A 13,851-nucleotide genomic window follows, 5' to 3' on the forward strand; every position below is an offset into this window, starting at 1 on the left:
GGTTAGCTTTGTTAGCATGCAGACGTTAGCATAACAGCTAGCTGCTAGCATGGCTGTAAACTTCTGTTATTGTTTCTCTTATCTGAAATGTTAAGCAGCTGAAAAGAGGACATTGTTTTCTGGGCTTGCAGTAAGTTAATTAACCGGAAACTGTGAAAGTGAGGGAGAAAATACGGGTATGAAAAGTGACAGGTTCAAATTAAGACCTTTGTAAACTACACATGGGAGAAGTTTGCCTGCAGGATATTCTGCCACAAAGAGTTATTTCAACCTAAACCATAATATTTGTATAAACCTAACCAAGCTTAACGAGAAGGAGAAGAGGTGGAAGAAGGAATACTCTGTTATAGGGCTGTGCGATTATGGCAAAAATCATAATCACGATTATTTGGGTCAATAATTGATATCACGATTATTAAATACGATTATTCATTGACTTTGAAAACATCCATTTATTGAACTTTAAAACAAATAATAATTTGAACAGTATCTTTTTAACTGTTGATTACCCTGAACGTATAATTCAACTGAAAAACCAATAAATAAAATAAATGATACATTTATATTTACATTTAAATAAATAATATCAAAATAATAAATACCAATAAACAAGATCAACAAATGTTTTGGAGCGCACTGTCACAAGCTACTAAACATATATAAATATGATAAATACAAATAAATTAGACCAAAATTAATTAGATCAAATATGTTGCAGTGCACTGTCACAACCTAGCAAAGCAAAATAATTGTTTTTTCCGATTATGTTGTTTTCGTAATTGTGGCAGGCCAAAATCGTAATTGCGATTAAAATACGATTAATTGCACAGCCCTACTCTGTTACATATAAAAGTCCTGCATTCAAAATGTACATTAAAGGTCCCATGTCATGGGCATTTCTACTGATCATAATTCCATTGTTGAGGTATACTAAAATAGATTTATATTGTTCAATGTTCCAAAATCACATTGGTTTCTCATACAGCATCTCTGTATAGTATGTGTATTCACTCTCTGTCCTAAACGGCTTGTTGGAGCTCCTGCCCCCCCCTCCCTATGAGCCCACTGTGCTCTGATTGGTCAGCTCGCCCGCTCTGTTCTGATGAGTCCACCACCGTTACAGCGGAACATCAGTGATTATGTGTTGCAATGGCGTTTGTTAGCAACCAGAAAATGACACCAGTAATGACAAACAGATGAGAATGCTGCGTGGGGTCTGGGTGCCGTGTTGGCGGGACGTTGCGCGGCTCGCTGCTACGAGGAGCGGACAGTGTGAGCTGGGTTACTGCTGGTGTCATTTCCTGGTTGCTGCGTGGGGTCTGAAGGGGCTGCAGCACCCCCATCTGCGAGGCTCCACTAGCTCAAGTAAAGTACAATTCCAAGTTAAAGTTACAATTGTACATTACTTGAGTAAATGTACTTTACACCACTGCAGATGGACTTAAAGAAAGTTCAATATTTGGTTTTTCACAATCAGAGACACAATCCAGAACAATGTTTCCTGCTTGATTAATGTTGATGAGATTAAAGTTTTGTTTTGCTTATCCTCTGAAACAATATCATGGATGCTGTCCTGCCTCTTTCCCCTCTTACCTTCCCATGTTTCCTCCCACCAGACAGTAACTTTGTCCTGGGGAACGCCCAGGTCCAGTCCGTCTTTCCCATCGTCTACTGCTCCGATGGCTTCTGTGAACTGACCGGCTTCAACCGAGGCGAGCTGATGCAGAAGAGCTGCATGTGTCACTTCCTGTACGGCAGCGAGACCAGCGAGACCCTCACCTCGCAGATGCAGAAAGCTCTGGATGATCGTCGGGAGTTTAAGACTGAGATCATTCTGTACAAGAAGTGTGGTAAGACTGGAGGACAGTGTCATGTTTAATCATGTTTAATACTGTCACTGTCAGTCAGTGTTATCTTTGACTATGTATTTTCAGTGAGGGAAAATGAAATCTCTTTGACAGGCTCCAAGTTCTGGTGTCTGCTGGACATCGTGCCCATAAAGAATGAGAAAGGCGAGGTGGTTCTGTTCCTGGTGTCACATAAGGACATCACAGAGAATAAGGACCAGGACCATGGCAATGAAACTGACACTGGTGAGAGATGGCATGAAAAAGAAAGTCAGACTTTTTCCCATTTCACTATAATTCACATGAAATGATCTAATAGAGGCTTTGCAGCTGCGACACGAATCTATCAGCAGACATGACCAGGGATATTATGGAGGGGAGCAGACATCAAGTGGAGAACCAATCTTACTTCTGCAGCAAAACTGTACTTCATTTCTACCGAGGACACATATTTGGACGTTTTTTTGTCCTAGAAAGACAAGGTAAACTTAAAGGTGGGGTAGGTAAGTTTGAGAAACCGGCTCGAGATACACTTTTTGTTATATTCCATGGAATGCTCTTAACATCCTGATAGCAATGAATATCTGAAGTGCTTTGACAAAAAATCCATAAAGAAATGTCATCTGTGGAAGCTGTAGCGCTGTAAAAAGCATGACCAATCATTTTAGCCGGCCCGGCTTTTAAAGAAAAGTGGTTTAAAGGTCAAAGATGGGTTCGGGTGACAGTAAGACAGGAACATTTGTTGTCTGGGGATTCAAAATGGATGAAAGAAAAGGATGAAAGGAATGTTAGAAAACTGTCAAAGGAACTATAATTTCACGGGAAGACTAGGGGTAGAGGAATGTGAGAATTAGGTTATGGATATTGTCAAATATATCAGGTCCGCTGCAACTCTGACTACTTTTAAATCCAGGCTGAAGACTTTCTATTTGACGCTGCTTTTAATTGAACTATTCAAATCTCACACTGCACTGTAACTTTCATTCATGTGTTCATGTTTTATTATCTTTGCTTTTGAATGTGTTCTAATGTGTTTTATGCTCTTAATGTCTTTCATTTTGAATTGCCTTGTGTTGAAAAGTGCTATATAAACAAACGTGCCTTGCCTTGCCTTACAAATCTTTCTGTGTCCTTGTTTTTCAGATGAGGAAACGGGCCTGGAGATCCAGCAAATCAGCCGTCCTCAAGGATTTAACGTGGAGCGACGCCGCAGTCGAGCGGTCCTTTACCAGCTCTCAGGACACCTCCAGAAACAGGACAAGAGCAAGAGCAAGCTCAAGATCAACAATGTGAGACGGGTTGTCCTACATACCTTCTGGCCTAGTTAGAAATGCAGCAAGTTTAATACTGAGAGTGATGTTTTTGGAGGATGAATATTGAAGTAACTGGGATTTGAGATGAAGGGCCCTTGCAGTGTGATCTTAATGACCCGGATCCTTAGAGGGAAGAAATCATTACGGTGCCGACTGATTTAACAGGTTTCACTATCTTGCATCAGCTAATATTAAAGGGAGAGTGTTGATGTTTGAAAGTGGGGTTGTATGAGGTACTATAAGGATATTTACCCACTCCAAAACATCCCTTAAATTGATGCCCAGTTACTTACACAATTTGTTCTATTCTTCCTACAAACCTGATGTGACTTTGAAGCTAACTAATTCTGAATATTTTCTGTTAACATATCCAAGTTTGACTAATTTATTTGAGTTTGCTTCTGAATTATGTAAAGCCACACGACACGTATCAAATGAAAACTTTAATAATACTACACAACTAGCAGAAGCAGCGCTGCTTATGATGATCAAATATTAACGCTGGCTTGTGGAGATACTCTAAAGCAATATGGCTGCACTAAGATAAGAAGACAATCAATTATGAATGTTATATGGTGGACGTTTCTTCCTCTTCAATGCGCTTTGTCTACATCCAGAGTGTTCTCGGAGCCAATGCCAACCCGGTGCCAGAGTACAAGGTGGCGGACATCCAGAGGTCTCGTTCCATCCTCCTTCACTACGGTGCGTTCAAGGCCGGCTGGGATTGGTTGATCTTGTTGGCCACATTTTACGTTGCCGTCACCGTTCCCTACAACGTCTGCTTCACTCCGGCGGAGAGAAACCCTCCGAGTCACAGCGACATCTTGGTGGAGATACTGTTCATCATCGGTGAGGCAATTTCACTATGTTTGTTTCCAAGACAGACTTCACATACTATCAGCAAAACAAACAAAACAGAAAGAAGAAAATAGAAACACAGCCCAAATAATATTCACGTGTCTTCATTCTCCATATCATGTTGTAGACCATTATGCTCCAGGAAGTCGTAAAAGGTTTTCCAAACGTATCCTTTCAAGAGCGAGGTAGAAAGTCATCCCTTTCAGCCGTTGAGAAAGTCCATGGTTCTTCCCATGTGTGAGCTATGCACCGTTTAGCCTCCAAAAAGCAAGCATTGAGCAGAAACCTTACATTCTTGGAAGTAGGTATATATTCAGGATACACAATTTAGGATCAAGAGGTGCTTCTTTACCAATAACCCCACTGATCAGCAGTTTTTGTGGGTACACAGATATTATGGACATGAATACAACCAGACTTGGCTCCTATCCATTTATTTATTTCCTCTACTTTCATCTAATATCAGTTTAAGGGGTTTACATAATCCAATCAAGCATTTCTGAAACCACCACTCTTCTCTCCTAATTGGCCCAGATAGCTGCACCACATCGCCTCCAACGCTCAAGAGCCGTATGCTAATTCCACTCCTTAATAATCTTCTCTGCAGTATCTCACCCTGACATCTCCCCTCTGACAGCCAAGTCCACTAATCCGGCTCGAGGAGGGCTTGTTAAAAGGAAATGTCTTTTTTATCCACTGGGTTTTATATCTGAAGAAATGTTTTGATTTTAGGGGGATATAAATCCATCTCATGTCTGTACTGTACATATGAAAAACCTGCATTTTATAAATAATGTGTAGTACTTTTAGCTCATTTGAAATGAATGCATAAGCTCTTACAATGGTTTGGCTTGTTTGAAGTGTTTTTTTGCACCTATTTTAAGTGTTTTTGGATAAAATAAATGTAATGTCTTAAAGAAATTATTCAAGGCACAACCAACAGCCTGTTAGCTTAGCACAAAAACAGCTAACTTCGCGTCTAACTTGTCTTTTTTTTGCATAATTTTGTGTTTTTTCATATACCACAATTGAAATATTTTGTGTTAATTGTGGAGTTTTTGTTTTCCAGACATCGTGTTGAACTTCCGCACCACCTTCGTCAGCACGTCGGGTCAGGTGGTGTACGACTCGCGCTGCATCTGCATCCACTACGTCACCTCCTGGCTGTTCGTGGATCTGATCGCCGCCTTGCCCTTTGACCTGCTGTACGCCTTCAATATCAGTGTGGTGGGTCACACACACACACACACACACACACACACACACACACACACACACACACACACACACACACACACACACACACACACACACACACACACACACACACGCATAAATACAAAGACACATCTTACATACATTTCAAAATTGAATAACATTTCCAGCCCCTTTGGTTCAATTCAAGGCAGTTTCATGGCACATAGTCTGAACTCAAAATAATCCTATTATGAGGTTTACACTTGTTAGTATTCAATTATCCTCATCATCTGCTCATACAGTATATGTTACTTTAACAAATATCTATCAGCCACTTTTCAAAATCCACATCCCAGGAAAATAGGAAAATATGTTGCCTACAATTATAAAGGAAACACTGCTGTGCACACGTGTTAGGAGGATGCATTTAATCTGCATGCTTTTACACTTGTGTGTGCCTCTAGGTGTGATGTATGTGTGTGTGTGATGTGTAGGCCCTGATTGTTTTATCAATAGCTCTCCTGCTGTTCAACTCCCGCTCAATAATAATTGAAAAAAGACCATGAAAGAGCAAATGTAATGCTACACAGAAGAGGCAAAAGATAATTGGTTTTATCTTAACATTTGTGCTCCATATTTTCTTTAAATCCCGCTCTCAGTAGTGGCTTCAAAGGAAGAAAACTGAGACTCTGAGCTCCAACAAGAAACTCATTATTAGGCAACCGATAATTAAACTGATGAATGAGCGTGCTGACGACAAATGACTAGTGAAGGCGAGTGATTAACCGGATGATGTTGATTGCAGAGCTTTGTAACTGATACTCGATCACTGAATCTGAAGAAACACAAGATGATTACATTGTAATAAAAACAAGGGAAATGTGTCGAAAACTAAATTATGCTTCTGACTTTTCGGCGCTTTTCGCTTGACAACAGGTCATGTGATGCGTTTGCAGTTTTCTGTTTCTGTTGTGCTTCAGGTATCGTCCTCTGAGATAGATACTGGGTGGAGACACTTCTGCATTCAGTTCAGAATGAAATGCCCTGAATGGATCCATACTCAGATCTCTAGAGAATTACATCCCGTCTGATTGTTGTGTAATTCATCTGTGTGGAAACCGGAGCTGCTTCAATTAACAGACCACTGATTGGGCGACAAAACAAGCAGGAAATTGCAACTTCAGTTAATAGAGGGGTGAGGAGGTGTTTAATGAGGTCATTTTTAAGAGGCCCTGTTGGGTTTTCCCCCGCCTGTAGTGGGTCCCATAGGTTAATGGTCTGCAAAGGCTAAAATCCCAAAGGTCCCTCTCAAGCTCATGCACCAAATAGTATATTACCTAATTTAAACACATTGGGTGTAAAATAATAAAACAATAATTAAAAACATGATAAATATATAAAAACACATCAGGGTTTCCGCTTGGATTTTTTCTCCCCGGTCAAATGTTCGGAAATAATTTATTTTACAGGACAAATTTGAAACTTACCGGTCATGTTTCAACAATAATTTCTCATGCAGCTCGTTAAACAGAGGGCGGGGCTTCAGGTGATCAGAGCTGCGTGTCTCCGTCAGACTCAGCAGCTGATCTGATCTCTCTCGGGTCCGGTTATACTTCACTCGCGTTTATGTCCATATCGATCAGTTCCAGCTCTCCTGATCGGCCTTTATAGAGAGCACCGATCAAACTATTAAGAGTGAATATCGGCCGATAATGATCGGCGGCCAATCGATTGGAGCATCCCTAATTATTACCGGACATTTTGAATTTACCGGTTTTTAATACATTTTACCAGCTAAAAAAAGGTAATTACCGGCTGACGGAAACCCTGATCAGTAAAAATGTTATGTTCAACTAGTATTAAAAGCCAGTGCAAAGAGGTGAGTTTTTAGCTGAGTTTTAAAAAGTTCTTTAAGAATCCCTTCAGAGTGCAACTTTTAATTTGCTTCTGATGAGAGACTTTGAGGATTAAGTCTGAAATGTAGCGCTGATTCAAATCTACTGTCCAGGAATGATGCGTCCCATCCTAATGAGCTCCACTTCCCTTATCTCCTCTCTCTCGCAGAACTTCGGGGTTCACCTCCTGAAGACGGTGCGCCTCCTCCGCCTGCTGCGCCTCCTGCAGAAGCTGGACCGGTACTCCCAGTACAGCGCCGTGGTGCTCACGCTCCTCATGTCCACCTTCGCCCTGCTGGGCCACTGGATGGCCTGCGTCTGGTACTTCATCGGACGCAGCGAGATCGAGAGCAACAGCCCCGCCACCTGGGACATAGGTGTGTGTAATGTGTGTGTGTGTGTGTGTGTGTGTGTGTGTGTGTGTGTGTGTGTGTGTGTGTGTGTGTGTGTGTGTGTGTGTGTGTGTTGTGTGTGTGTGTGTGTGTGTGTGTGTGTGTGTGTGTGTGTGTGTGTGTGTGTGTGTGTGTGTGTTGTGTGTGTGTGTGTGTGTGTGTGTGTGTGTGTGTGTGTGTGTGTGTGTGTGTGTGTGTGTGTGTGTGTGTGTGTGTGTGTGTGTGTGTGTGTGTGTGTGTGTGTGTGTGTGTGTGTGTGTCCTTTAGCTGAGAAAACACCTCTAATTATATCCGTCTCCTCTCCTACTGGCAGAGATGGCAAAAGTACACACATCCTTTACTCAAGTAGAAGTACAGATACTCGTGTTTAAAAATACTCTGGTAAAAGTAGAAGTACTGACTAAACTTCTTTACTCAAGTCAAAGTAAAGAGGACTTTGAAATGTACTTCAGTAAAAAGTACCCATAACTAGCATCTGTTTTAAAGAGTACCTGACCTCCCTTTATATGAATAGAACAATAATGTCATTGTTAGCTAATGAATGTTTCCATGCTGAACAACGGCAACATGACAACGTTTTCATTGGTCCCTCTTCTTTAGAGAAGACCAGGAAATGATGGATACACGGATCGTGTTCAAATCAATAGGCACGCAATGACTCTAAATAATAATGATCACGCCACCAAACACACATTCAAACTAAAGGAACCAGCCTGTTTGGGAAATGTGAGAAGTAGAAAGTACAGGTATTTGTGTTCAACATGTAAGAAGTAGAAAGTACAGGTATTTGGGTTCAACATGTAAGAAGTAGAAAGTACAGGTATTTGGGTTCAACATGTAAGAAGTAGAAAGTACAGGTATTTGAGTTCAACATGTAAGAAGTAGAAAGTACAGGTATTTGGGTTCAACATGTAAGAAGTAGAGAGTACAGGTATTTGAGTTCAACATGTAAGAAGTAGAAAGTACAGGTATTTGGGTTCAACATGTAAGAAGTAGAAAGTACAGGTATTTGAGTTCAACATGTAAGAAGTAGAAAGTACAGGTATTTGGGTTCAACATGTAAGAAGTAGAAAGTACAGGTATTTGTGTTCAACATGTAAGAAGTAGAAAGTACAGGTATTTGTGTTCAACATGTAAGAAGTAGAAAGTACAGGTATTTGGGTTCAACATGTAAGAAGTAGAAAGTACAGGTATTTGAGTTCAAAATGTAAGAAGTAGAAAGTACAGGTATTTGTGTTCAACATGTAAGAAGTAGAAAGTACAGGTATTTGGGTTCAACATGTAAGAAGTAGAAAGTACAGGTATTTGTGTTCAACATGTAAGAAGTAGAAAGTACAGGTATTTGTGTTCAATATGTAAGAAGTAGAAAGTACAGGTATTTGGGTTCAACATGTAAGAAGTAGAAAGTACAGGTATTTGTGTTCAACATGTAAGAAGTAGAAAGTTCAGGTATTTGAGTTCAACATGTAAGAAGTAGAAAGTACAGGTATTTGTGTTCAAAATGTGAGAAGTAGAAAGTACAGGTATTTGTGTTCAACATGTAAGAAGTAGAAAGTACAGGTATTTGGGTTCAACATGTAAGAAGTAGAAAGTACAGGTATTTGGGTTCAACATGTAAGAAGTCAAAGTCGTCAGAAAAATAAGTAGTGGAGTAAAGTACTGATACCAGAAACATGTACTTAAGTACAGTAACAAAGTATTTGTACTCCACTACTTCCCACCTCTGCCTACTGGGTGCTAAACAACAACAACAACAACACCACTGTGAGGTGATGGTGGCTCGACTGTTTGAATTACTGACACATGAGGAGAGTAGAGCTGTAACAGTGGTGGAAATGTACAGAAAATGCCTCCAGTGACGCAGATGGAGCAGCTTTGGCTCAGGTGGTGGAGATGCTGTCTGTTTATTACAGGGTTGGTAATTGAGCGAGACACTGAACCCTAAATTGCCTCCGATGAGCCGGGCAGCGCTCCATTATTCCTGGATAATGAGTATGCGTGCAGAAGTGAAGTACAGGCTCTTAACAACGCTGTCAGATTGAGAGGCACTCTAAGAACGCTGTTTATTAACCAATACACAACACAAGTTCCTCAGATAGAAATCCCTGACAGTGTTATTCACATCAGAGAAACTCACTAAGGTTACAATGTTCTGTGTGTAACATTTCTCTTTACTCCACTTGCTGTTTTGTGTCTGGCTGTCACGCTGCATTACTTTGTCATCTGGCTAATTAAATGTCAAAACTTGACTTGTATTGATTCGTAGGAATCCTTGTAATAACTTTAAAACGTAAAGCAAATCACCATGGGTCTAGAGCAGCTAAACAATGAAGAACATACGCAGCATAATAACATTGTTGTTGTACTAGGAGAAGAACATTTAGAAAACAGACTAGTGATTCGCAGCTGCTTGCCCAGAAGTCTTTTAACTTGTCTTAGCACCTACCGTATTTACAATGTTGTTTTTAAACTATCTCTTTTATGCATGGTTTTTATGAATCTGTTATTCCGTGCATGCACATCACCCAGTTCCCACTGATTCTAAATAATTAAACTGCAGCTTCTCACCCAAATACATGAAATAATGAGTCTCTAATGAAGCCCTGTTGCCACCAGGCTGGCTGCATGAACTGGCCAAACGTTTGGGAACGCCGTACTTCCTGTCCCCGCTGACCTCCCTGCTGGGAGCCTCTGATTCGCCGCAGGGCATCGTGGCGACTGCACTGACCAATCACAGCCAGTGGAACGGCAGCCCGATCAAAGCGAGGACGTCCGGAGGCTCGGGGGCGACGTTAGGAGGCGGGCCGTCTGTCCGCAGCTCGTACGTGACCTCGCTTTACTTCGCTCTGAGCAGCCTCACCAGCGTGGGCTTCGGGAACGTTTCAGCCAACACCGACTCTGAGAAGATCTTCTCCATCTGCACCATGCTGATTGGAGGTGGGGTTCAAATACCTTTACATATCTTTCAATATCCAGTACAATCATTCATATGAAAACACAACATTAAACTGACACTTTATGCAGAAATAATCAGGATTAGAATCAAGTTTATTGCCAGTAATACACACACACACATACGCTATTTCAATTCAATTTTATTTGTATTTACTTACTATTTTATCTGTTTTATTGTGTTGCACTGCTGGAGGAGCCTGTGACCTAAGATGTTCATTGACATATCTGCACTTATGACAATAAAAGCCTTGAATTGAATTAGAAAATGACATAACTGAACTATAGTAGTAGTATTATACTGAGCTTTTCCGTCTCTGCAGCATTGATGCACGCCGTGGTGTTTGGAAACGTGACGGCGATCATTCAGAGGATGTATTCCCGCCGCTCGCTCTACCACACGCGCACCAAAGACCTGAAGGACTTCATCCGGACGCACCGGCTGCCCAAAACCCTCGAGCAACGCATGATGGAGTGTTTCCAGACGACCTGGTCGGTTAACAACGGCATCGACGTCAGCGAGGTACGAGACACTCACTGATTAAAATACAGTAAGAGGAGACGCTACAGGTGGAAATAAATTAACATATATCTCCATGAAGCTAACCTAGTTAATTACTTACATTAAGGCACACATTTGTTATTACAAGTGTGCTTAAATGTTATGTTTTTAATGTTCAAATGACATTACATTACATCGGGATAATGCTTTTTAACGAGATAACACGATGGGGGACAAACGCTACTACTTGAAGGTACAAACTCTCAACTTTCCCATAAATCATTTGTGCTTTTCTACTCTGTTGCACACTAAATAGTTACACAATTTACAAAAAACACATCCTGTAACAGTTCTGAGGATTAAGCACTTAAAGAAAAGTGTGCATATTGTTTTGTGTATCTTTGTGTGGCTGCAGATATTAATTTCTCCTCCTTCCCCCCCCCCAGCTGCTGAAGGACTTCCCTGACGAGCTGCGTGCGGACATCGCGATGCATCTGAACAGCGAGCTGCTGCAGCTGCCGCTCTTCGAGTCGGCCAGCAGGGGGTGTCTGCGCTCGCTCTCCCTCATCATCAAGACCTCCTTCTGCGCCCCCGGAGAGTTCCTGATCCGCCAGGGAGACGCTCTGCAGGCCATCTACTTCGTCTGCTCCGGATCCATGGAGGTGCTGAAGGACAACACGGTGCTCGCCATACTGGGTAAACATCCATTGATTTATCTGTGAACATTTTGGTGTCTCATAGTCTGATTTAAATGTTGCCTATTATGCAAAATACACTTCTTCATGTCTCTTCTACATCAACATGTGTCCCCTCTTCTTCATGTCTCTTCTACATCAACATGTGTCCCCTCTTCTTCATGTCTCTTCTACATCAACATGTGTCCCCTCTTCTTCATGTCTCTTCTACATCAACATGTGTCCCCTCTTCTTCATGTCTCTTCTACATCAACATGTGTCCCCTCTTCTTCATGTCTCTTCTACATCAACATGTGTCCCCTCTTCTTCATGTCTCTTCTTCATCACCATGTGTCCCCTCTTCTTCATGTCTCTTCTTCATCACCATGTGTCCCCTCTTCTTCATGTCTCTTCTACATCAACATGTGTCCCCTCTTCTTCATGTCTCTTCTACATCAACATGTGTCCCCTCTTCTTCATGTCTCTTCTACATCAACATGTGTCCCCTCTTCTTCATGTCTCTTCTACATCAACATGTGTCCCCTCTTCTTCATGTCTCTTCTCCATCAACATGTGTCCCCTCTGTGGAAAGAGACTCTGAAAGTTTCAGGAAAAAAGATTCTCTCTTTTTGTCCTGATCCATTTATATAAAAACCTGTCTGAAAATGAGCTGATCAGATTTTGGCCATGTCATAACAATGTGTTGGCTTGTGTAACCATTAGCCAATCAGCAACCAAGGTAACCCCCCCCCACCTTATCACCTGGATCTCCTCCTAGAGCACCATTGAGGTGCTCAGAGGGGCGTGGGGAGGGGCTCCTTATTTTCATCTAAAGTAACAGACAGAGAATCAGCACTTTGGAAACAGGGCTGAAACAGAGGGGATTATGGGTAATGCTGCAATGATCTGTTTGGTGTTTCAGCCAATCAGAGACAGGCTCTGTATATATCTGAGACCTGTAATATATTGATGAAGAACAGTATAATAGGGGACCTTTAATGACATAACGTTTGTGTAAGGGGGGTGAACCTCTTGGTGTCTCACAGTAAGAAACCTGCTTTGAACCAGGTTAAATAACAAGGTAAGTGCATCCGTTGTGAGGTTGAGTGTTTGTCTGAGTGAGTTATTTTGCGACCTGAATCTTGAAGAGTTTCTCTGTCTTGGACTCCAAAGCCTAAGAAGCCCTCCTAGATTCTGGCAGTAAAGTGACTCAGAAACGCAGCCTCTTTTTTCCAGCATAAAGAAGATTATGTAAAAAAACTAATCTGCATCACAGAGAGTCCCAAAGTAAGCACTGCAGACTAGAAAACACCAGGAGAATTACACGACTGCTCCCTGCTGTTTGCCTCAGCTGAAATACAATTACTTGTGTCACATCTGTGATGCGGAAAAATAATTTAGAGACTCAGGTAATAGACTCTAAGATTGAGTTTGTGGCCTATAACTCCCAAAATATGCCGGAGCAATACCGTAAAGGGCTTTTTAAGTAAACAAAAATACACTATATATTATAAAACTCATTTATTTTCGGTCTATTTTAGAAGCTAGGTGCCAGCATTTTGAGCAGGAGATGAGCAAGAGCTTTTATTTCTGTGGAAGTTATTAAACATCCAGTGTTTAATATCCAGCCAGCTTTTTATGAAGAGGGAGCATGCTGAAGGAGCAAAGCCTAGTGCTGCATTATGAGAACAAATGTAATTATCCCCATATTACATCGCCCCTGTGGGCAAAGTGGATTCTCCCCATGCAGTGAGAAATGAAGTGTGACCCAGGCAGACTGATGGGACATTTGGGGAGCGGTGAGAAGCACAACAGGAAATCCATTTACAGCATTATTCTTTGTTTTGCAGCTTTAGGGGCAGTGGAACTAATTTCTAACACAACATTGACAAATAATCTCCTTATGAAGTAGTCATGGCTAATGTAAAGGGGCCCTATTGCGCTTCTTTGGGGGGTCTTCCCTTTCCTGTAGTGTGTTACAGTATGTAGGTTTTTGTGCATTTAAATTGTCTGGAAAAATTACAAAATGCCCCACTATGTTGATCAGATAATCCACTGTTTATGTATGCAGTTTGGTGCTTGACAGGCAGTGTAAAGTGGGTTTGGGACCCCAAGCAAGAAAACCAAAAACAATTAGCTAAAAAATACTTTAAAATTATGTAAAAGTTCGCTTTTGATAATTTGTGGTGCTATCTTTCATACCACGCATCATAATATGATC

At 41.3% G+C, this 13,851-nt stretch overlaps 1 protein-coding gene across 1 annotated transcript in view; it reads left to right on the plus strand.

Annotated features, from left to right (window-relative positions):
• The window catches only part of LOC117499026 (potassium voltage-gated channel subfamily H member 3-like), a 29,835-nt gene that overhangs the window by 5,575 nt on the left and 10,409 nt on the right, over positions 1 to 13,851 (plus strand). Inside the window, exons 2-10 of the mRNA XM_034151254.1 lie at positions 1,617 to 1,850; positions 1,962 to 2,093; positions 2,991 to 3,136; positions 3,778 to 4,009; positions 5,088 to 5,245; positions 7,280 to 7,487; positions 10,119 to 10,439; positions 10,778 to 10,977; positions 11,403 to 11,652. Of these exons, the coding sequence (XP_034007145.1) occupies positions 1,617 to 1,850; positions 1,962 to 2,093; positions 2,991 to 3,136; positions 3,778 to 4,009; positions 5,088 to 5,245; positions 7,280 to 7,487; positions 10,119 to 10,439; positions 10,778 to 10,977; positions 11,403 to 11,652 (1,881 nt within the window). The remainder of the gene's footprint in view (positions 1 to 1,616; positions 1,851 to 1,961; positions 2,094 to 2,990; positions 3,137 to 3,777; positions 4,010 to 5,087; positions 5,246 to 7,279; positions 7,488 to 10,118; positions 10,440 to 10,777; positions 10,978 to 11,402; positions 11,653 to 13,851) is intronic.

The sequence above is a fragment of the Trematomus bernacchii genome, unplaced genomic scaffold (genome assembly GCF_902827165.1).
Source record: "Trematomus bernacchii unplaced genomic scaffold, fTreBer1.1, whole genome shotgun sequence".
In the NCBI taxonomy this organism is placed as follows: domain Eukaryota; kingdom Metazoa; phylum Chordata; class Actinopteri; order Perciformes; family Nototheniidae; genus Trematomus; species Trematomus bernacchii.